The 22,490-nt window shown below is 38.1% G+C and overlaps 1 protein-coding gene across 9 annotated transcripts in view; it reads right to left on the bottom strand.

Moving 5' to 3' along the window:
* Positions 1–22,490, bottom strand: part of nav2a (neuron navigator 2a) — a 256,627-nt gene that overhangs the window by 48,395 nt on the left and 185,742 nt on the right. For all 9 annotated transcript variants that reach the window (XM_032560513.1, XM_032560508.1, XM_032560509.1 and 6 more), the window contains 5 exons: positions 18,157–19,300; positions 17,117–17,226; positions 16,928–17,036; positions 16,145–16,558; positions 8,426–8,548 (listed from right to left, as the gene is read on the bottom strand). In XM_032560513.1, the coding sequence (XP_032416404.1) occupies positions 8,426–8,548; positions 16,145–16,558; positions 16,928–17,036; positions 17,117–17,226; positions 18,157–19,300 (1,900 nt within the window). The remainder of the gene's footprint in view (positions 1–8,425; positions 8,549–16,144; positions 16,559–16,927; positions 17,037–17,116; positions 17,227–18,156; positions 19,301–22,490) is intronic.

Below are 22,490 nucleotides of genomic sequence, written 5' to 3'. Positions count from 1 at the left end.
AAAGAAGACATCTGCCCATGGATTTAGTACTTTTAGGAATTATTGAGCTAAAACAATCATTTAATGAACCAAACAAAGAAATTCATCAAACATTTTATAAAACCAAATCCTATATCTTGCTGAAAAGTTACTTGTAACTTAGTTATATCTTATCTCAAGTGTACTAGACCACACATTCTTGGTAAGGTTTTGTGTTTTTGCAGTTCTGAAGCTCTGCTGGGGTTGCTAGGTAATGGGTTGGCGCTCTGCTGGGGTTGCTAGGTAATGGGTTGGCGCTCTGCTGGGGTTGCTAGGTAATGGGTTAGCGCTCTGCTGGGGTTGCTAGGTAATGGGTTGGCGCTCTCCTGGGGTTGCTAGGTAATGGGTTAGCGCTCTGCTGGGGTTGCCAGGTAATGGGTTAGCGCTCTGCTGGGGTTGCTAGGTAACGGCACACCGCTTGGTGATTTATGACGTTACATTCTGGAGGTTTTTTTTGAAACAGCTCATTTTCCAGACACCAAAAAATATTAATCTCTTACCAAAAACCACCTGGCTGTTTTTTTGTTTTAAGGATTCGGGTTGTTTATTAGAAGCAGCAGAAAGCCAAATGGAAGAACAAAAATTCAGAAAAAGTGATCTTTGCACAATATGTCCCCTTTAAGGGGCTCCAGATAAATGATAATCCTCTTTAGAAGAACAGAAACATATTTGGGACTTCCAGCTGCTAGAGAACCACTTGCTGTTTTTTTTTCCTCCACATTTCCCATGTGAAAAATGTTATTTTGAGACAAAACAAGAAGGTCTGCAGTCCGTCTCAAGACACTAAGCAGACTAAAACATGGATCCGAATTAAACTTCAAGGTTGCACTAAAACGTTTCCCCGAAAGTTTAGTTAATAGGCGTTTGAAGGATTCAGACTCACCCCGTGCTAATGGACCAACAAAGCTCTCACAATAGACGAATTCTCCTTCTGCTCCACTTTGTCCATCTACGGTTTCGTCCCAGTGGTCTCGGTCAGATTCCAGACCGGACCAGAACCATGGGGCTGAGATTCTGAACCGCTTTGTTTTCCTTCAGAAACTAGAAGCTCGGTGGCTTTACAGCACTGACTGCCTTCACAGAGTAAATTTGAATCTAAAAATAAAAAAGTGTCTGATTTACAACTGATCCGTCAGTAGAATTACTCAGTGTGTGATTTTGCATCTGGATAGTGAGGCTGTTTTGTTTACAGCTAATAGAAACCGCGGGTGGTGATCTGCTGGTATGGTAGCCATGGCAACCTGTGTTACCATGGCTACCATATCTGTAAGGGCTTTGTCTCAGTCTGTATCTACCTGCTTGTAAACAATACTTTGTATTTATCCTGTTTATGATATAAGCCCCAGTTAGTGGCATTTCATTTTAGAAGATGAGAAATTACAGCATTAAAGGAGTTTAAATGTTAAATAATGCATTTAATGCACAGTGAATTTGAAAGATATAAGAAGATTGGAGCTACTGGAAAAACAAAAAGACATTATGTTTTTTCTCAATTTTGACTTTTTTCTTAAAATTTTGACACTAATCTCAGAAAAATCAGAATAAAAAAAAAACCTGTCAGAATTCTGAGATTAAAGAAGAAAAAAATTTATTTTCTCAGAATTCTGGAAGAAAAAAACTGTCCGAATTTCTCTGTGTTTCTCTTCTTTAATCTTAGAACTCTGAGAAAATAGTCAGAATTTTATTTCTACATTTTCAGTGGTCCTAACCCTCCTCCGTAGGAAAAGCAGATCATACCAGAAGGGATACCTGTGTGAGAAACGCTTCAAAACAGCAAAACAAACTCAACCTCTAGAGCCACACAGCGGGCTCCATAGTTTCTAGCCAGCAGGGCTTCAATCCAAACATCAAGCACTGGAACAAAGTGAAACTGCTCACGTTTTCTAGGAAATACATTTTTACTTGTACAGTAATCTATATCTGAAGTTTGTAAAAATAATTAAAAGAAAGAGAGTCAAGATATAAATGAATGAAATATGTTCCCACAGCAAGGTAGCTGAACTTGCCTTGGACATAAGGTGAGAAACTTAAGGTGGATCTGGAGAACAATTAATGCTTTATAAGAAATCAGCTGAGGTGGATTGGACGTAATACAGGGAGAGCTTTGGTAGATTTCGTTTTGCAGGTTTGTAAGTGGTACGGAAGAGGATAATGGCCACTGAAAAACTAAACTAAACTCAAATGACTAGGGCTTTTTTGGCAGATTTCTGACTTTAGATCTTAGAAAATTAAAGTAGGAATTCTGACAATTCTCCGGTTAAAGTCATAATTGTGGAATTTAAGTCATAATTCTGATTTTAAAACGTCCAAATTCTGATAGGATTAAAGTCATAAATCTGATATTAAAGTAAAACTTGTGTGGAAGAATGCCAAATTCTGAGAACCAAGTCCGAAATCTGAGATTAAATCCAAAATCTGAGGAAAATTCTGAATTGATATTAAAAGTCATAATTCAGAGGAAAAACTTCAAAATTCTGAGAAAAAAGTCAAAATTTTGAGAGTAAAATATAAAATATGAAGAGACTCTAACAACAAAGACCTGCAGCATTAAAAGCAGAAAAAATCTGGTGGGAGAATAAAAACATATTTAACAATAATAATAATTATTACAGTGAAACCACAACATTATGCTGGCTGGGGCAGAGGAGCAGGTGGAGAAACGGCCTGCTGGAGAGTAAAACACCTGCAGAACCAGGTGTTGGAGAAGCGAAGAGTTGACAAGGTTAAAAACATTTTGTTCTCCCCGAGGCCAACAGGAAAACTGCTCAAGTCCAGACATGACAGAGAAACGATTGGAGATTCATGCATCTGTGTGTCTGCACTGTAAAAACACTAAATCCTACCAAGTATTTTTGGTCTATTCTTATAGTGAAAATATTACTTGAAATAAAACAAAACTAACTTCAATTCAAATTTATTAGAATTGGTGAAAAAGTTCCAGTTCCACTAGCAGATTATTTCACTTTTAACACAGGAAAAATGTGTTGTTACAGGTAAAATAAGCACTGGTACTTATTTTACTCGATATTAAGGATTTATTGATATAAAACAACCTATGATATCTTGTTAAAACGTCACTTCTCAGTTAGTTCTGTCTTATTTTAAGTGTAACATTTGCACTAGAGAAAGACCAAAAATACAAAAAACACAAAATCTCACCAAGTATTTTTGTTTAGTTTCTAGTGCAAATATTCCACTTCACATGAAATAATAAAAAAGCTGGTTTAAAAGTATCAAGATATGGGTGCTTTTTTTAAAGTAAATATTTCCTTAATATTGATGGAAAAGTACTAAATAATCCACAAACAGATTATTTCACTTGTAACGAGACATTTTTTCCATATTATAAGTGAAATAATCTGGCAGGGAAACTAATACCTTTTCATCAATCTTGAGAAATTATTGACTTTAAAATAAGCTCCTATGTTTAACTGAAAGGTTATTTGCTATCTTTGTCTTATTTCACATGTACTACAGTATTTTCTCTAATAGCTACTTGGTTATTACTTGGTAAGATTTTGTTTTTGCAGTGTGTTCTGCAGTCATGCTCTACTTTGCACAATGATCCATCATCAACATCTTTTGGTGCAGACAAAACAATTAGAGGATGAATCATAAATGAATACTCATCAATATTTCATCATCTGCCAAAACATTACAAAATGATTCACCGCAAAGCAAATGGATTTTATGACCCTGGAAAGTTATACCAGCGTTGCACAAACTGGGTTGTGTAATCCAGTGTGTCACATTGCTCCGAGGTGCAACTCAAACAAAGCCTGCAGTTTCCTCTCCCTAAGAGCAATTATTAGTGGAATAATAAATCAGGAGTCTTTCTATGCAGTGTAAAGGACTTAAGAGATTAGTTGTTGAGAGATTTAGAGGGAAACGTTCTGTTTATTTGCTTAGTGAGTCTGAAAAGGCGAAGAAATGCAAAGATCTCCACAAAAGCATGAAGTTTACAATGAAAAGGTAACGACGGCGGCAGAAGGGATCAGGCTCTAACGAGCGCTGATGAAGGAGTCTGTTAGTGGATCAGGCTGAGTTTACTTTACGATGCATCACATGATGCCTAAAAAACAAAAACGCTGCACAGACCAACAAAAACTAATCCCCCAGCAGGCTGTTCCTAACTGAAGAAAGTCACTTAGGCTTTTTCTGGATCACAAATTCATTTGTCATAATCAATGCGGCGGATTTTCCGTACAGGTGAATTTTTTCAATGGATATAAAATGCTTTTGTGCAAGTAGCAACATCCTGTTGTTGCTCACATGACTTGTGATGCGAAAAAACATTTTCTATCGAAAAGCGTGATTTTAATTTTTTTTTAATTGCTGTGTTTCCATTAAGCAAATTTATTTTCATAATTCCAGTTGGCAAAATGTAAACGCAGCTATTAGTAAGAGAAGAAACATAAGAGGAAAAGATGGGGGTGGGTGCTTCGTGCCCCCACAGCAGTTTCAGACAACAAAGACCTCTTTTCTTTGTCTTCTTTAACAAAGAAGATTCAAACCGGAGGACAGACCATAATAGATTGCTTCCTCTTTTCGCAGCCACAGAGATTAATGACAGGATAATAAAGCTCTCTTACACATAAGAACACAGTTTCTATTCTCTATTGTCTCTGCTTGTACATTAACGGTCTGCTGTTTCATGACTCAGCTTTGAGTCATAAAACTCTTCAGGTACATTTGATATGTTAGTCATTTTGCACAGCTGCTGAGCAACACGTCGTGTTTCTTCCCCGTCTGCTCATTAGTCCAGGTCTGGTTTGATCAGAAAACATTTGGCATGAAGGCTTTAAAGGTTTTCTTAAATGTGAACCTCAGCCCTTTGAAGCCAGTGACCTCAGAGTTCAGGGGTCACGGCGTTTTTGCCCCGGCGCCACGTGAGCGCCCGACACCTCCCGCCCTTCGGCCACCAGCTTCTCCTGAACACTTGGCTGCATTGCAATCCAGAGAATACAGGAAGAAACACACAAATCCACCACAGATTGCACAGATGCCTGGACTTTTGTGTGAAGCTCGTAAATTAAAGTCCTGAACATGAACACTGCTCAGCGCCATTCCTCTACCTGCATCAATAACTCGCTTTTCATAAATTACATTAGCCTCATCTTTTACAAGATGAAACCAGTGACCCTTCTTATTCCCGCAGCTCCAAGACTTTCCTTCCAGTGTGCCAAAGCATTTTATACAATGGTCCTCAAATTACAAAAGAGGATTAGGGCCATTGTAAAAAAAATTAAAACTCTGACCTTTTTTCTTAGAAATCTGACCTTAAACTTATGAGATTAAAGTCAGAATTCTGATTCTAAAGTCAGAATCCTGAGGAAAAAAGTCAGAATTTTAACAGTAAAATCATAATTTTGAGGGGAAAAGTCAGAATTCTGAAGAAAACATCAGACTTCCAAGAAAAAAAAGTTCCAATTCTGAGAGTTAAAACCAGAATTCTGGGGGGAAAAAATCTGAATTCTGAGAAAAACTGTTGAAATTCTGAGAAGAAAAGTCAGACTTTCAAGGAAAAAAGTTACAATTCTGAGATTAAAGTCACAGATATATGATTATAAAGTCAGAATTTTGAGAGTTAAATCAGAACCAGAAAAGTTCAAAATCTGAGAAGAAAAGTTACTCTCCAAAAAAAAAGTTAAATTCTGAGGGGGAAAAAATCTGAACTTCCAGAGTAAAACCAAATTTTTTAGGAAAAAAGTCAGAATTCTGAGAAAAGGTTTGGATTTCTTTTTTTCCAGTGCCCGTAATCTTCTTCTGAACCATTAATCCCATTAATTTTAAAGCGGTGAGATTAATCAGACATTCCTGCAGAGGTGAGGGGAGACCCCACCTCTCCTTTTTTCCACTCTTTTTTCTGAATAAAGAATTAAGCCGCAACATGATCATGATGGAAAAATGTGAAGCTTCTGGAGAGAAGCAACATCTGCAGTGTCGGTCGATTATAAGCCTCGCAGAGAAACATGAAATAAAATATGACAAGTCCCCCAACTTTTATCATTCAGCTGCTTTTTATGCTCTACTTATCGCACTCTTTAATCAAAACAAGCAAGAAAGAAAAACCAAGAGATGAGAGGAGAGACGCATAAAAAGAGGGGAAGAAATGGGAGATGAAAGACAAAGGGAGGACAGTTTGGCTTACAGTGAGAGAGAGAGAGAGGAAACATTGCAAAAACACCAAATCCCACCATGTAGTTTTGGGCTCGTTTCTAATGGGCCATTGTAGATAGAAAAAAACGTAAATATTTCTTGAAAATGTCTGAGAATAATCTCAAAATATCTGAGGTTTTTCTCACAACTGTGTGACTTTTGGAGCAGAGAAATTTCCAAGGTTTTTCTATAAAGTATCTGGGACTTTTTCTCACAAACGTACAACTTTTCTAGCTGTGAGAATCCCCTTATGTTTTTCTAGAAAATTTCTGAGAGTAATCTCAACATTTCTGAGTTTTTCCTGCTAAGTTATGACTTTCTAAGTTAAAAGAATTTCCCTTTTATTTCAAGAAAATTTCTGACATAAATATAAAACTTTCTGCATTTTTAGCTGGAATTTACTCTTTTTTTCTTTCTACAATGGCCCAAATACACCGTCGTAAGATTCAGACTGTAGATGCATATAAATTTTTGCAATAAATTTTAAACTAATCTAATCATAAACAGAAATTAATCAAAAAAAAAGTTCCCTTCCTGTTAGGAGCTGGTGATAGCTGGATTAAAAATGCACAAACCAATCCCTCTGCCTCTGTTTTCATCCATAGCAGGCCTTTGTCTCGCTTAATTTACCCCTTATTCATTTAGAGCCGTCTCCATCCATTCTGCTGTCCATCTTCGCATCATTTTATTCCCTCCCCCATCGGCTGTCTTTCTTTCAGCCCCCTCATCTTTCTTCAGCTACATGGTGGGGCGCAGCTCAGCCTTTATTCGCTTCTGTCTGACAACCGGCCAAATCCTTCCCCAACTGTCTGACAGGACAAAGGCGGCAGCAAAATCACAAACAAAAATGTCACAGATTGAGCAAAACTGTCCGTCTTCTCTCTGTGTGACATCCAACACAAACGACTAACATCTCAAACGATGAATACATCCTTAAAGTGAGACATAAAATTCAGATCCGGAAAGATATTTTTATGCTAAATGATCTTATTGAGAAGTTTTTCTGCCTCAGGTTCTGAAACTGGGTCATATTAACCAAGTGCTGCCTCACATATTGTGTTTCAATGTTTGACATTTTTCCTTTTCCGTGTGTCAACACAAGTTTCATAATATATACAAATATCACCTCTATCTACACTTTCAGAACAAATATTTACTGTTTGTTCTGAAACAAACAGACAGTTCTGAAACAAACAGTGGATAAGAGAGAAACAACTGATTATAAGCTACAGGTGAACCAATAAATCAACCCAGATTTCCTTAATTTTGGGAAATCAGAATCTTTTGTTAATGTGGAAAAAACAACTTCAAAATTGCAATGTTTCCATTGAACAAGAGATGCAATTAAAATCACATGTTAATAAGTTTCTTCACGCAATAAGTCACTAAAAAACATGCTGGCATCATTCTCCAACCACTTCCTGTCGTCTTCTTTGTCGTTTCCTTCAGTAGTAACATCCAGTTGTTCATCAACTCAAGTGATGTGAAATAAGCGTTTTCACTGCAGTTTTGCAAAATAAACCAATTTCAATACAGCCAAGAAAGAATCACCTTTTCCTAGTGGCAAAACCTTCCAGATTATCTGAAACTGATTTCTTTCCATTAAGTAAACTTATTTTCGAAATTGTGCTATTATAAGGTCAATGGAATCGCAGCTATTGTTGCTACACTTGGCAACGTTTCAGCCAAAAAAATAGGTATCGGCCAGAATCAGACAATTCTGAAAACAAATCGTCCAGAAAATGCGATCGGCGCACCGCTAATATGAACACTGAAATTCCAACATGCAAGAGATGTCACTACTTTTACAATCCACAAATACAAATTTGGAATAATTCATATCAAATGCTGAAAAGTAGAGGACATTCAAATATGTACTGCAAAATCACAACATTTTAGAAAGTATTTTTTCTTCTAGTTTCTAATCCAAAAGTCTCAGTACACTTGAAATAACCAACTTAGACAAAACTTTTTTACCAAACTATAGGAGCTTGTTTAAAGTAAATAATTCCTTTAATATTGATTAAAAGTCCTAGTTACACTGGCACCTGTATCACGGGAAAAATTGATTTTTGAACTAATCATATTTAAGCAATATTAAGCTCATAGATCTGCTGAAAAGTCACTTGCAAGTTAGTTTTGTCTCATTTCTAGTTTCCTGATATATTTGCAGTAGAAACTAGACTAAAAAACTTGAAAATATTTTGTGTTTTTTCAGAGCGAAAGGAGAAAAGTTACGTCAACCCACCTGTCGGCGTCTCCCTGTCCTGACGACGCGTTCCGATGGAGCGTCTCTCGAACTGCAGCCATGCTGTCAGGCAGTCGGTTCAGGCGGCGAGTGTAGAGACCCAAACCTCCATCAGTCATGTAGCTGCAAAAAATTTTTTAAAAATTTTAGGCACCAGCATGCAGGGTTGGGAAAAAACGCAGGTGAAAATGTGCAGCACAACACTTTCAAATCCAACACGCTCTGCCCGGTCGTTCTCTGATAAATTATCTTTATTTAGATAAAGGGAGGCGGAGCTCACTTCAGAGTGGTTTTCTGGTTGGAGTAAAGCGTCCATCAATCAGAAAAAAAAAAAAAACAAACACAGAAGACAGCAAACTAAATGGCACAGATTTCCCTCTTGTGGTGAACAGCAGTGGTTTTGTGCCTCTTTAAAAAGAAGAAACACAAAAATTGTACTCAAACATTTTACTTAAGTAAGAGTAAAAAAGTATTTGGTAAAAAGTCTACTCAACTACTGAGTAACTGATCAAATCAATCAGTCATTTAATATTAAAAAAATACATCATCAGACAGACCAAAATATAAAATTAAGTGGAATATTTGGTATTTTATGGACAAAAATGACAATAATTCTTATTAGTAACAAAAAATAACAAAATCATTAAAAGAAAATATTTCCAAATCAGTTTCTTTCAATATAAATTTATCAAAAACCACAGGTGTGGTGAATGTTTGGTTAAAACATGTTTGTTTTTCATTCAGTGAGTAGAAAATCCAGAAATTTTACTCAAGTAAGAGTAGAAATACTTCATAACAAAATTACTAAAGTAAAAGTCCAGTCCAGTAACAGTCCAAAAACCACATCTTAAATGTAATTAGTTGTTATCCAACTCTGTTGAAAAGAAGAGGCTGCACAATAGACAAAAGACGAGTCTGTTCTTTATTTTACCAGAACATAAATTCATTACAAAAACCAGTTCCTGCCTGTCAAATGCTGATGAATAGAACTAAAGATAAAATCTGATATAAATATAGTGACTACTTATCTACAAAAAGGAGGCTAAGCGGTGAGTAAGCTCATTTCGTAACAGAAAAAAAACTGATTTATATGTTGGGAGACTGAAAAGTGATTCCAAGATGCTGAAACGTTCCCAGCAGATAATAAAAAACTCAAATTAAATATGAACCAAAGATCACCGATGGATATAAAAACTGACTGATTTAGCTCAGGCCGACAGAGTTGGTTGATGTGGATGCAGAAAATGTAACGCATCCTTTATATAAACTCAGATTTAAATGAAAATATATACGGGTAACCAGGAACTTCTAATAGAAAGAGAACCGATTTAAACGATCTCATGAAATACAAACATCATGGGGGTTTTACTAACTAGAATTTGTCAATTACAAATTAGAAAAAAAGACAGCCAAACATATTCATAAAAGTGATTCCTTTGAGCTTGTTTCAAATCAGTAATTCCCTAATTATTATTATTTCCAGTGCTATAACTGAAATAATATGCCAAGGAAATTAGTAATTTAGAGTTTCATCTGTGCATCTCTGTTTTAGTTTGTTTTACTCGTGAACCACTTTGTGATTTTTATCTATGAAAGATGCTATATAAATAAAATGTATGTATTTAATAGTAAGAAATCTGCAGAAAGTACAAAGGATCCAATACAGGATATCCTAAATAAGTAAATATTCTGCCTTTTGTACACATCATAAACACAAAGTTTTGATAATAAGAGAATAAAATAATGCATGCAAAATTGTTTTAAATTCAAAAACAAATGCAGTTAAAGCAGGACTTTGTCCAGACACAGGATCCAGTCCATAGGGGGTCGACATCAATCATCACACTGCAAGTCACCTTGGAGATGACCGGCCAGAGACAAACACAAGCTCAAACATCCCTCGGTCACACTAATAACCCCGCTCCTATCCACCTGTCTCAGTAGAAACGTGTCCAAACATGACGTTTTATTGTTTACTGGGGATTTATTATGTAAAAAAAATCACATTCTCCATGTTTTTGTACTTCAATTTGAGTTTCTGTTGCTTCTAAAAACAAACCAAGCACTTAAAAAAAACACGCAGCCGTTTTTTGGCAATAAGTTCATGTTTTTTTGGTGTCTGGAAAATTAGCAGTTTTGAAAACCTCCAGAATGTTGAGTCACATTCAACAGAGGGGGTTCCGCCGTTACCTAGCAACCCCGGAAGCCCAGTCTAGCCCCGTTACCTAGCAACCCAAGCAGGATTACTAGGGTTTGTGCAGAATTCACATTTTGCACAATTTTATTCTCCCATTTGGGTTTCTGCTGCTTATAAGACAGACCAAGCACTTAAAAAACCCACCATGATGTTTTCTGGCAATAAGTTCGGTAGGTTTTTGGTTTCAAAAACCTTCTGATTGTTAAGTCACAATCGACAGGCACTGCGCTGTTACCTAGCAACGCAAGCTGAGCTCCAGCTTGTGGTCAGTTGGTTTTACAACTGTATGCGCTGCACAATGGCTGCTGGAAAAGACAAGTGTTTTGTTGTTGACTTACCATTCAGAAACCACTTGCTTCATTATTGGTTGGTTGGTTGTTCAGGAGGCTCTACCAATGCTTTTCAAAATGTGCGGTTGTATAATTGCACATCTTTTTGCAGATATTTTCACATGTGAGTGTAAATGTTGAGTTGGGGAGCGTGGTCAGCAGCAGATTATTTGGATTTAAAGCAACAGGATTCCCTAAAACCGACTAAAATCTCAATGTCTTAGAATCATTCTGTGCAAACAATATAATTAACATGTTTTGTGTTGTCCATAAACGTATCCTATCCGTTCAAGTTAAAATAATAGGTCACCTTTAAAATTAAGAGACATCTTACTCCTCAAGTTTCATACAAACAAAATCATGTTACAAACCTACCTGTCTGCCTCAAACATGTCAGCCAAAAGCAAAATCAAACACGTCCAGGTGCTTCTAGCTGATTAAAATCTTGAAAGAAAAGCGTCCGTTTAACCGTCAGGTCTGCGCCGAACACACAGATCAACAATACCAGCAGGCGAAAGCGAGTTTCATCACGGTGAAATGAAGCTGGCCAACTTGTGTGTGAGCTCAGCGTTGATATGAGGCGGCTCTCCTCTGCTCCACGTGCTGATTTTCCTCCCCTGAGAGGAGGTTGGGTCTGGCCGAGGAAAAGGGAGGGAGGAGGAGGAGGAGGAGGAGGAGGATGGACCAGACAGTTTACCCCCGAAGCGTTAGAGCACCAAGTGCTGGGCCTCTGTTCATCTCTGAGGGACAGAGAACCAAAGAAACCGAGGGGCGATGGACTGAAGAAAACCACTGCACTGCAAAAACACAAATATTTTTGACCCAGTTTCAAGTGGAATCTCTTAGTACGCTTGATAAAAGATCAGAAAGATATAGGAGCTTGTTTAGAGTCAATAATTCCTTAATATTGATTAAAAAATACTTGTTCAACTGGAAAAATATGAAACATGGGAAATGTCTCGTTATAAGAATAATCTGTCTTTAATGAATATAAAAGAATTATTGACTTAAAACAAACTCTTATATATTACTGAAAAGAAACTATCAATTTAGTTTTATCTTATTTCAAGTGTTCTAAGACATTTGCTCAGGAAACTAGACTAAAATACTTGGTAAGATTTTATAGACTTTATGGTTTTGAGGTGTGAGCAATCAGAACTTTTTACAAACACAAAATATTCTTGGTTTTGTTTTTTTGTGCGAATTTCTGAATACATTTAAAGAAAAATAAATAAATCTAACTAATAAGTAACTTTTCAGGAAGATATAGGAGCTTATTTCAAATAATATTGATGAAAAATTCCTAATTCCACTGAAAGCTTATTTCAATTATAACAAGACATGTTCGCATATTATAAGTAAAATAATTTGCCAGCGGAACTTGTATGTCTAAATTTACTTGTAAGTTAGTTTTGTCTTAGTTCTTACATACTAAGATGTTTTCACTACAAACTGGACCAAAAATACCTGGTAAGATTTTGTGTTTTTGCAGTGCAGCTTTAAAAACATCTCCTGAATTGGTGAAATCAGGAAAAGTTTATTTCCATGGTTGCTTTTTCATTTTACCTGTGTCACATTTCCTCTGAATAACCCAGAGACCTCCTAGTACAGTATAATCCCAGTTAATCTTTTAATGAATGGCTCTCCAGTGTTGGAAAGAGCAGCAATTCATTTCACCACAGGGTTGATTTTCAAGGTGGGCTAAACTCCCTGCAGATTTTACAACAGTTGGGAGTTTCCTGCCCTGTTTTAAATGCCATAAAAAGTTCTGCCATGATGGCAGGAGTGCAAAAACATAAAGTATTACCAAGTATTTTTGTCTAGTTTCTAGTACAAATGTTTTAGTACACTTTAAATAACTTTTCATTAAGATATAGGAGTTTGTTTTAAGTAAATAATTCTTTAATATTGATGAAGAAATACTGGTCCCATTGGCAGATTTTCACTTATAACGACATTTTTCCCATTTTAGTCAATTACAGTCTTTTTTCAAGTGTTCTAAGATATTTGTGCTTAAAACTTGACATAGTACTTGGTAAAATTTTGTATTTTGCAGTGTTTTTACCATAATTTTACCAAGTGTTTTAGGTCTAGTTTGTAGCACACTTGAAATAAGACAAAACTGTACGTAACTTTTCAGTAAGATATAAGATCTTATTTTAAGTCAATAATCATTTAATATTGATGAAAAATTACTAGTACTTGTCATAAGTGAAATAATCTCGAACGTTTTCATCAATGCTAAAGACTTAAAACAAGCTACAGTATCTTGCTAAATACTTGTAAGTTAGTTTTTCTTATTTCAAGTGTACTAAGATATTCCCACAAGAAACTAGAATTAACACTTGGTGATATTTTGTGCTTTTGCAGTGCAGTTAAACAGTTAAAACCAGCTCCTCCTCTGTGGGTAAACATCCCAGCTCCGGTGTGGAAGAACCAGTTACGTCTGTACTGGATGCCGACGCGCTCGCGATCGAGGGAACCGCAAAATGTCCCGAGGACGAAGAGGAAAGTGGGAGGTCATCATCAGTCTGAGTCTGTTTTAAATGGTTAACCCACAGAGTGACTCCACCCACACACCCCCTCACCCAAACACACACACACACACACCCAACAGCAAAGAGCCTCATATAGTCTCTGTTTAAATAAAAGCTGATTTCCCCGTCATCCATCACTTCTTCCTAAAGCTTCATAAAAATACGATCGATCTCACCTACAGAACATTAACTAATGCAGATGAAACATCAACGGAAAGTAATTTATCAAACAGTCCAGACATCAACAAGATCCGGATCCTAACAACAGAGGATTTGTGGATTTTCTTTGCCTTATGATGGTGTTAAGAGTATGAATAATGAGAAATGGTTTCAAAACAGAAGAAAAATGAGAAACACGACTTCAAAGGGACATGAAAGTAGAAAACGGGAATTATTACAATCATTTAAAGATCATTTAATCATTGCATTGCAAAAACACATAATCTGAAGTTTATAAGGTTTTGGTTCCAGTGCAAATATTTAGTACACTTGAAAAAAGGCAAAACTAACTTACAAGTAACTTTCCAAGATATAAGAGTCAATAATTCCTTAAATCTGATTAAAACGTACTAGTTCCACTGGCAGATTCTTTCACTTATAACATGGAAAAAATATTTTGGTGAAACCAAAATTACTTGGTAAGATTTTGTGTTTTTGCAGTGCGGACAGTAATCTTGTATTTCTGCTGCAGTTTTTTGTGTTTTCACTTCAAAAACACAAAATATTTCCAAGTTAGGTCGGGTTTGTAGTCAAAATGTCTTGATACACCAGAAATAAGAAAAAACGCTTGATTCAAGTAAATAATTTATTAATATTGATCAAAAGTAAAAGTTCCACTGGTAGATTTTTCACCTGCAGTAAGACATTTTTCCATTGATTTAAGTGAAACAATCTGCCTGTGGAAAAGCACTTTTTAATCAATATTAAGAAATTATTATTAAAACAAGCTCCTTTATCTTGCTGAAAAGTTACTTGTAAGTTAGTTTTGTTTAATTTCAAGTGTATTAAGATATTGGCTCTACAAACTAGACCAAAAAGACTTGGTAACATTTTGCATTTTTGCAGTAAAGAACAGAGTATGAAAACATCCTCCAAGAACAACTTTGACCAACAATCCAGGAATTATTTGGTGATAGATAATATTTTGTTTTGAGCAAAAACTGTGTTGTGAACTAACACAGATCAAAATGTTGAAATGTTCGCTCTAACATCTCAAAATTAATCAACAAACTTTAATAAAAACAACACAGGCCACCTCAAAGTACTAATTAAAGAGGGACGGATCACAATTTGTAACAATTTGGCTCAAAAGATTTTATCTGGTTGGTCAGTTTAAGTCTTAAAAAAGGAAGTTTACTGTAAATATTGATACAGGAATATTTACCAGGAAATATTTCACCAGGAAATATAAATCAGACATAAAATTGAAGCATTAGCTTCCTAACACCAAGCTTGGATTCTGGATTTAAGAACGTTGCCTCTTGGAAATCAGTTCAAACTCATGCAGATGTTTTCCAAACTTTATCTGAATCTTTCAGTCTGAAGCCAACTTGGCGCCTTTTACAGCTTCATCTGATAACAATGATGACAGCAAAGCTTTGGATAAGTGTAACAGCCAAAATATGCAAAGAGCATGTTATAACATAGACAGTGGCTTTGTGAAAGAAACATAAACAGTGGATCTGATGATCAGCATTAACGCATCTGATGGCACATGCTGCATGTTGGCTTTGAATCATTGTAGACAAATGTTGTTATAAAAGCTGCACACACAATCTTGCAAAGTATTTTTGGTCTATTTTTAGTGCAAAATATCTTATGACACTTAAAATTTAAAAAAACTAACTTACAAGTAACTTTTGAACTAAATATAAAAGCCTGTTTTAAGTCAATCTGTCTTTAATATGTATTTTTAAAAGTACTACTTCCACTGACAGATTATTTCACAAATGTTTTGTGTGTTTTCTGTATGGGTAGTTGAGTCATTAAGGAACACTACTGCCCTCTTCTGGTTTGTTGTAAAACTGTATATGAACCACTAAAAGACCAACATTTGAACTTGTATATAAAATATATGTTAAATTAGCCATAATAACCTTTAAAAGTAATCTGTTATAATTCCCTGAACACGTCAGGATAGTTTTATGGTCCACTCAAAACATTTTCATTTGCATAAAATTATTCTTAGATAATGACATTTCAGTCTGATCTGTTCTGCCTTTTTTCAGTTCCTTTCAGATTTAGCTGTCACTCTAAATCCACGTGAAAATGAATCCAAACGGATGAGCAATTATACAACCTTTGAAAAGCAGAAGCGGAGCCTCCTGTACAACCAACAAGAATGGAGCGAGAGGTTTCTGGATGACAAGTCAACAAAAAAACACCGCTTGTCTTCTCCAGCAGCCACTATACAGCAAATACAGTGGTAAAACCAGCTGACCAAACATGTTGGAACTCAGTTTGTGTTGCTAGGTAACCGGCTGGGCTTTCAGGGTTGCTAGGTTACGGGTAGTGCCCGCTGATTTGTAACATTCCATTCTGTTTTGTTATTTGAAGGCTTGGGCTGATTTTAAAAGGACTAGAAACCCAAATGGAAGTACAAAAACAGTAAAAGTAAAAAGTAAAGTAAAACAATCTGCTGCGTCCACCCACTTACCCACTGGTGACATCATCAGTGCGCACAACGTTCTTGCTCAGCACATCTCCGTCGCTCATGTAGCCGGTGACCTCCATGGCGGGGCCATCCAGCTCCATTTCGTCTCCGGTTCTGTCCCCCAGCTCCACGCCACACAGAGCGCCGCCCCTGCCGGCCAGCTGCCTCCGCAGGTGCCCAGGGTACAGATAGCGCCCCCCTCGCCCGCCGTAGCCGTTCCCAACAGAAGGGGCATCGCCCGCCTGCAGACGAGGGCTGGACTGCCCCAGTCGCCATGGTGACAGCGACGAGCGGGCAGAGGTGAGGCTGAGGATGCTTCGACCGCTCCCGCCGCCGCTACTGTTGTTGCCGGACGATCCGCCGCCGCCACTGCTGATGTCTGTCGTAACGCTGCCGTCAAAGGTGGTTTCCAGAGTACTGAGAAAAAAATAATTAATTTAAACAACAAACTATCAAGCAGAGAGTACTCACCTAGATCATATGAGTACACAGATAAATTAAATTAGAAAAATGGGAATTTTATTAACAGAACCACAACAAAAAATAGGCGGCAGGCTGAAAATAGGGATGAACAAAATGGCTGAAAAACCTATCAGATATTGATATCGGTATGGGAAGTGAAAATAGTGGATCGGTGCATCTAGAGTATTATCACCATAATTTTTTTAAAAAGATTATTAAAATAAAATGTAGTTGATGCTTCTTTGTTAAGATGAGAAAGTAAGTGCAGTCAGTTGTGGTTTAATATTTTATCATAATCATCAGTATTTTTTATTATTATTTTACCTGTGAGTGACCTGAGTTCCCCGCAGACTAGACATGGTCTCTTCTAAATTTTGCCGTAGGTCTGCGATGTTTTTGACGGTGCGCAGCCGTCTGGTCTCTGGGTCTTCACCTGAACAAAACATTGTTTTAAAAAAGTAATAAAACTGAGATTTAAAATGTAAACTCTGGACAGAAGCAGACACTGCCTACCTGAAAGGTCTTCGATGGAGGTCTGGCTGGTCTTTGTGCAGGAAACGTCTCCGCCTCTTCCCACTGAGCCGCTCTCCGAGTTCACTGTTCCCTCGCCATCTGTTTGTGTTCTGCCGGAAAACAAATTGTGCGAGTGATTAAAGTGAGGAAATCATTGATTGTGAATTATGGCGTACTTAGGGAGAACCTAATATTCAGAAAATTGTCACGAAGGAAGGATAAACCTGATTAGACTTTAAATCTGCTGCGTTTCAAGCCTTGTGACTGCGGTGAGAAGCCAATGCCTGCTAAAGCCTCAGACTTCAGTAACGTTTTGTCTTTGAAGGATAAATCAATACAACGCTGGTGCGGCTGGACACCGTGACGTTTGAATGCCTCGCTCATATGCTGCCTTTGCTCTTTGCCCGACTCCAGACTTTGTCCTTGTTGAGTAACGAACACTCAGCTGAGAAGTTAGTCACTGAAGAGAAATAAAAATCTGAATTTTAACTACTACTTATCCACAAAAAATGTTTTACCAATGAAATAACACTTTCGCTTGGTTTATTTTCAGTAAACCTTTTCTGCATCTTTGTAAGATTATGGTTTATGGAAGGCAAAGTTGATAAAATACAAAGAGTAATTATATATTTGACAAGCAAACAAAAGAAAATGAGCTTTCTGTGTTACACATTGTTTTCTAATTGTGTTCATACTGTAATTTTGTCATGTTACAACCAAAAGAACTGATATGTTTTACTGGAATTCAATGTATTTCAATGAGATTCCAAAAAGTGAGAAATAAGACCGAATTTTGAGAATCCAGTCAGAAGTTGAAAAAAAAGTCAGAATTGTAAGATTAAAAATCTGAATTATGAGATTAAAGAACAGATTAAAAGTAAAAAAATTATGAGAATTTTTTTTTTTATTTTGACATTAAAAGTCTGAATTGTGAGATTAAAGTCAGAACTCGTACAACAATTCATACAGCTCCTCCTCCAAAACCAAACCTTTGTGTTGTTTACTAATATTTAAGCTCCCAGGATAATCCGGCCTCCTACCTGTACATGAAAGGTGCGACAGTAGCCGTGTTGGGGTGGCTGTGCAGTTGCTGCGTCTGAGGTAGCTGCACGCTGACAGTGTTGCTGGCCGTGCTCTGCGTAGTGCCTAAACCCGCCACCGGGGCGGCGCCAGGCCTCCCTTCAGAGGAGGCCAAGCTGGAGGTAGAGCTGGAGTGCCTGCTGTCCCTGTCTCTCTCCAGAGGCAGCCGGTGCATGGCGAGCCCGCCTCCGCCCAGCCGCATGCTGCGAGGCCTTTCTGCCGCCTCCTTTGCTGAAGAAGCTTTGCCCCCAGCTCCCGGGGCTTTGCCTCCTGGCTTTGGTATTCCGCTTTGTGCTGGGGTCGAACTCTCCTTTTTGGCTACTTTTCCACCCTTGGGAATAAAACTAGCAATTTTGGACGTCTTTTTGTTGGACGCCTCAACATCCGGAGGAATGGGCGTTACTTCCTCCTTAAGTTCCTCCCCCCTTAGCTCCGTTCTATCAGTGCCGCGTTTGCCCAGCTCCTTCCCTTTCTCCTTCTCCTTCCCTTTCTCCTTTTCCAGGCCTTTCACTGAACCCTTCTTGGCAGTCAAAGCTCTGCTGAAAGTGCGCTGGGCAATGCCCTTCAGAGCAATTTTGGGGCTGCTGGCGGTTGTCGAAGCTGATGTCCCATTCATCCCTGGTCGAAGGTTGCCATCTTCTTCCTCTAAAGGATCAGTGTTGGAGCCGGTTTCCGATCTCTCCACAGGCGTCCGGACTGGGGCTGCGCCGTCCGGTTGGGGCATTGCCGCTTTAGATCCTGACTTGCTGTTGAACAGCTTAAGTTTCTCAAGCATCGACTTCTGGGTGGCGGCTTTGGGAGGAGCTTCAACCTTGGTTGATGCGTCCTTCTCTGGCTTGTTGGACTGCATTGCGGATGCCGGGTTGCTAGTGGACGATGGCGGTTGGGCGTTGGTGTGCTTGGCGCTCGTTGACTTGCTCCTCCAGGGTTTGCTGCTGCTGTTGGGTTGGGGAATGGCGGTAGACGGGGAGGCCGAGGAGGAAGATGGAGGAACCAAGTGGGAGGTAGCAGATATGGCGCTGGTGGAGGAGCCGACGGTCACTGCAGACGACGGAGAATGCTCAGTCATCACAGAGAGCTGTGAGGTCATGCCCTCCAAGGAATCTGTACCAAAGAACAGACATTTTACCAAACAATGAAGAAGAACTTTGACATCAAGTTTATTTGTATAGCACATTTTCAGCAACAAAGCAGTTCAAAGTGCTTTACATCATACAGTCATCAAATATGGAACAATGAATAGACATTACATTTTGACAAATATCATCAAAATCATCAAGCAAACACTCATCTAATCAAAAGCAACTCTAAAGTAGTTTTTTTATTCTAGATTTAAAGGTACTCAGTGTTTCAGCAGTTTTCCAGAAGTTTGTTCCAGATTTGTGGTGCATAGAAGCTGAATGCTGCTTCTCCATGTTCTGGGGATGCAGAGCTGAACCAGAACCAGAACCAGAACCAGAAGACCTGAGAGGTCTGGAAGGTTAACACAACAGCAGTAGATCTTTAAAGCTACAGTAATATTTTTTTACATATTTGTTAAAATGTTGTGACAGTTTGGCACGAAACAAATAATTTGTGAAAAAAAATTGAGCTCTTCTGCCTTCTTCCAGTCCTGACTAGAAACAACCAATCAGAGCCAGGAGGCGGGTCTGAGCGCTGTCAATCACTATGCAGCTAGCATAACCTGTTGTGCATGTTACCTGTCTAATATTATACTATCACAGCACAGAGATAGTTTTAACAAATATGTAAAAAAAACCATTAAGACAAATGTCATATTATTGCCTGTTTCATTAAAGTACTAGTTGCTTAATTTATTGTTGTGCACATAAAGGAGAAAGTAATCACAATAACATTATTTTTCCGCTTTTAATTGGAGAAAAAAGCAAATTTTGGCTCCTGAGGACCTTCAACTTGGGGAGTTTGACCCTTGGTACAAAGAGTTTAGACACCCGTGTGCTAAGGGATAAACCTGCCATGAGTTTGCTGTAAAAAACCCTCAGCAATAACAATAAGGGAGTCCATCATAAACTGTTTAGAAGAGCAGTGAGGAGCAGACTTGAGTGCTTTCAAGCCTCGCCAAGTAAGTCACATCGAGAAGCGGTGCTGCTGCACTTATAAGGCCTGCTTTTGGTCAGAGTCCTTCTGCTCTGCAAACAAAAAAAAACACAGCAAGATACATGATCTCAACCTCGTCTAAAAACAGAAATAATATCTCCCAACACCTCACTTTAGCTCCTGTCTGCGTAAATCTGCACCATGTGACCCACGAAGCAAACTTACCGCGAGCCGGAGGAGGAAAAACAAACACAGATCTTCCTGCTAAAAGTCGTAGCCTGTCTGAAAGTAAAACTATCCTGAGGGTTTCTGAGGTTTTCAACATGCAGATTGCAGCTCCAACCGGCAACATTTGAATATTCAAACACCAACTGCCAGAGAGAGAGAGACAGAGAGCGTGAGGGCCTGAGCTGGGCGGACGAAGACCCCCACCATAGTTTGCATGAGACAACACAGACAAGTTCCTCAGGCCAAGTCTCTCATGCAGCCGTTTTCTCTAGTTTACATGATCTATTTGTTCTGTTATCTGATTACAACTGGAAACTACAGATGATTTGGATAGTCTGTTTACATTGTGCATAAGCCAAGATATAAAAACAAACCCCCGATTAAAAAGTCACAGTTTTGGTTAAGGAAAAAAGGAAACCATGATTGCAATTTTTAATTTCAGGCAAAACCTACACTACACTGCAAAAATACGAAATCTTACCAGATTTTTTTGGTGTAGTTTCTAGAGCAAATATCTTAGTAAACTTTAAATAAAACAAAACTAACTTACAAGTAACTGTTCAGTAAAAGATAGGAGCTTGAATTAAGTCAATAATTTCTTAAAATTGATGAAGAAGTAAACAATCTTCTGGTGGAACTAGTCATTTTTAATCAACATTAAGGAATTAGTGACTTAAAACGATCTGAAAAGCTACTTATGAATTATTTTGTCATATTGTGTAAGATATGTGTGCAAGATATTTGCAATAGAAACTAGACTAAAAATACTTGGTAAGATTTTGTGTTTTTGCAGTGCAGAGCCACATTCTTGTTTTTTAAGAGCTTTCCTCATCATATCTGCTTGTCTCAATAACAATTTATAGGACACTGCTGCACAGGCCTAGTGAGAAATGTCATTTATTATCAGAAATGACTGGACAAGTATTTAAATAAAAGGCATGGTGAAACTACAGACTTAGACTTTTCTGAATTACATCTCATTCAATCTAAAGTATCAGTCCAAAGAATGAATGCTTTATTCACACCAGTATTTATTCATAGTAGTAAACAACCACACTTTTATGTATGCACATTTTCATGAGGCTCTCCCCCTTTATTCATGTTGCCAGTTCTTTCATGTCCTAATTGGAAATCGGCACTCACAAAGCAGCCTTCACTTTCTCCTCCTCTTCAGCGTTTAATGTGAGCAGCATGAAACAAAGCAGCCATTAGGAAGTAATTAGGGCCCAATTAGATGCGCTAGTAGTTAGCTATTAACAAAGTGGGTCAGGTTTCTAATAGCTGGCTTCCTATTGGTGCTAGCTGAATAAGATGGGAACCACATCGAGCAGAGTGGGGGGAACAAGGGGCCATGCAGTTCAGGTTTGGGGTGAATGAGGCTTTGATGTGGGCCAGCAGGAAGGTCCGGGCTCCCACAGAACTGGGTCAGTTTGGATTTTGGGTCAGAAAGGAACAGAGAGAGATGCGTTGGGCATTGGGAGGCTTTTGACTTGGAGCCAGCGGGTCGCCGACAAGACCGGACCGTAAGGGACGAGGACTGAAATGTTCCAGTTAGGCTGCCAAGTTGGGAAAAGATAGATATGTTTTCCAGAGTTATGAGTGAAAAGTAACAGAAAATTGATTAACTTGGGATTCTGATCAGATCTGTTATGCTTTGCTGAACAGGTTAGGACATATCGATGGGCGATACAAGACATGTTCACTACACTTTTGAGCTGTTTTAGGGCATCTTGTCACTTTAAATTCAAATAAGCTGCTGCTAGGCATGCAGTCCAAATACAACGTTTACACTCTCATATGAAAATGGCATAGTTATACAACCGTACATCTTTGAAAAGCAGAAATAGAGTCTCCTGCGCAACCAACAAGAACATATCAAGTGGTTTCTGAACAGTGAGTCAACAAAAACACTTGTCTTTTCCAGCAACCATTTTATAGCTGTAAAACCAGACAACCAAATGTGCTGGAACTCTGCTGGGGTTGCTAGGTAACCAGCTGGGCTGCTGGG

This window comes from Xiphophorus hellerii, chromosome 4, assembly GCF_003331165.1.
Source record: "Xiphophorus hellerii strain 12219 chromosome 4, Xiphophorus_hellerii-4.1, whole genome shotgun sequence".
NCBI classification, from domain to species: domain Eukaryota; kingdom Metazoa; phylum Chordata; class Actinopteri; order Cyprinodontiformes; family Poeciliidae; genus Xiphophorus; species Xiphophorus hellerii.
The sequence above is the reverse complement of the archived record's forward strand: the minus strand, read 5'-3'. Positions and strand labels throughout refer to the sequence as shown.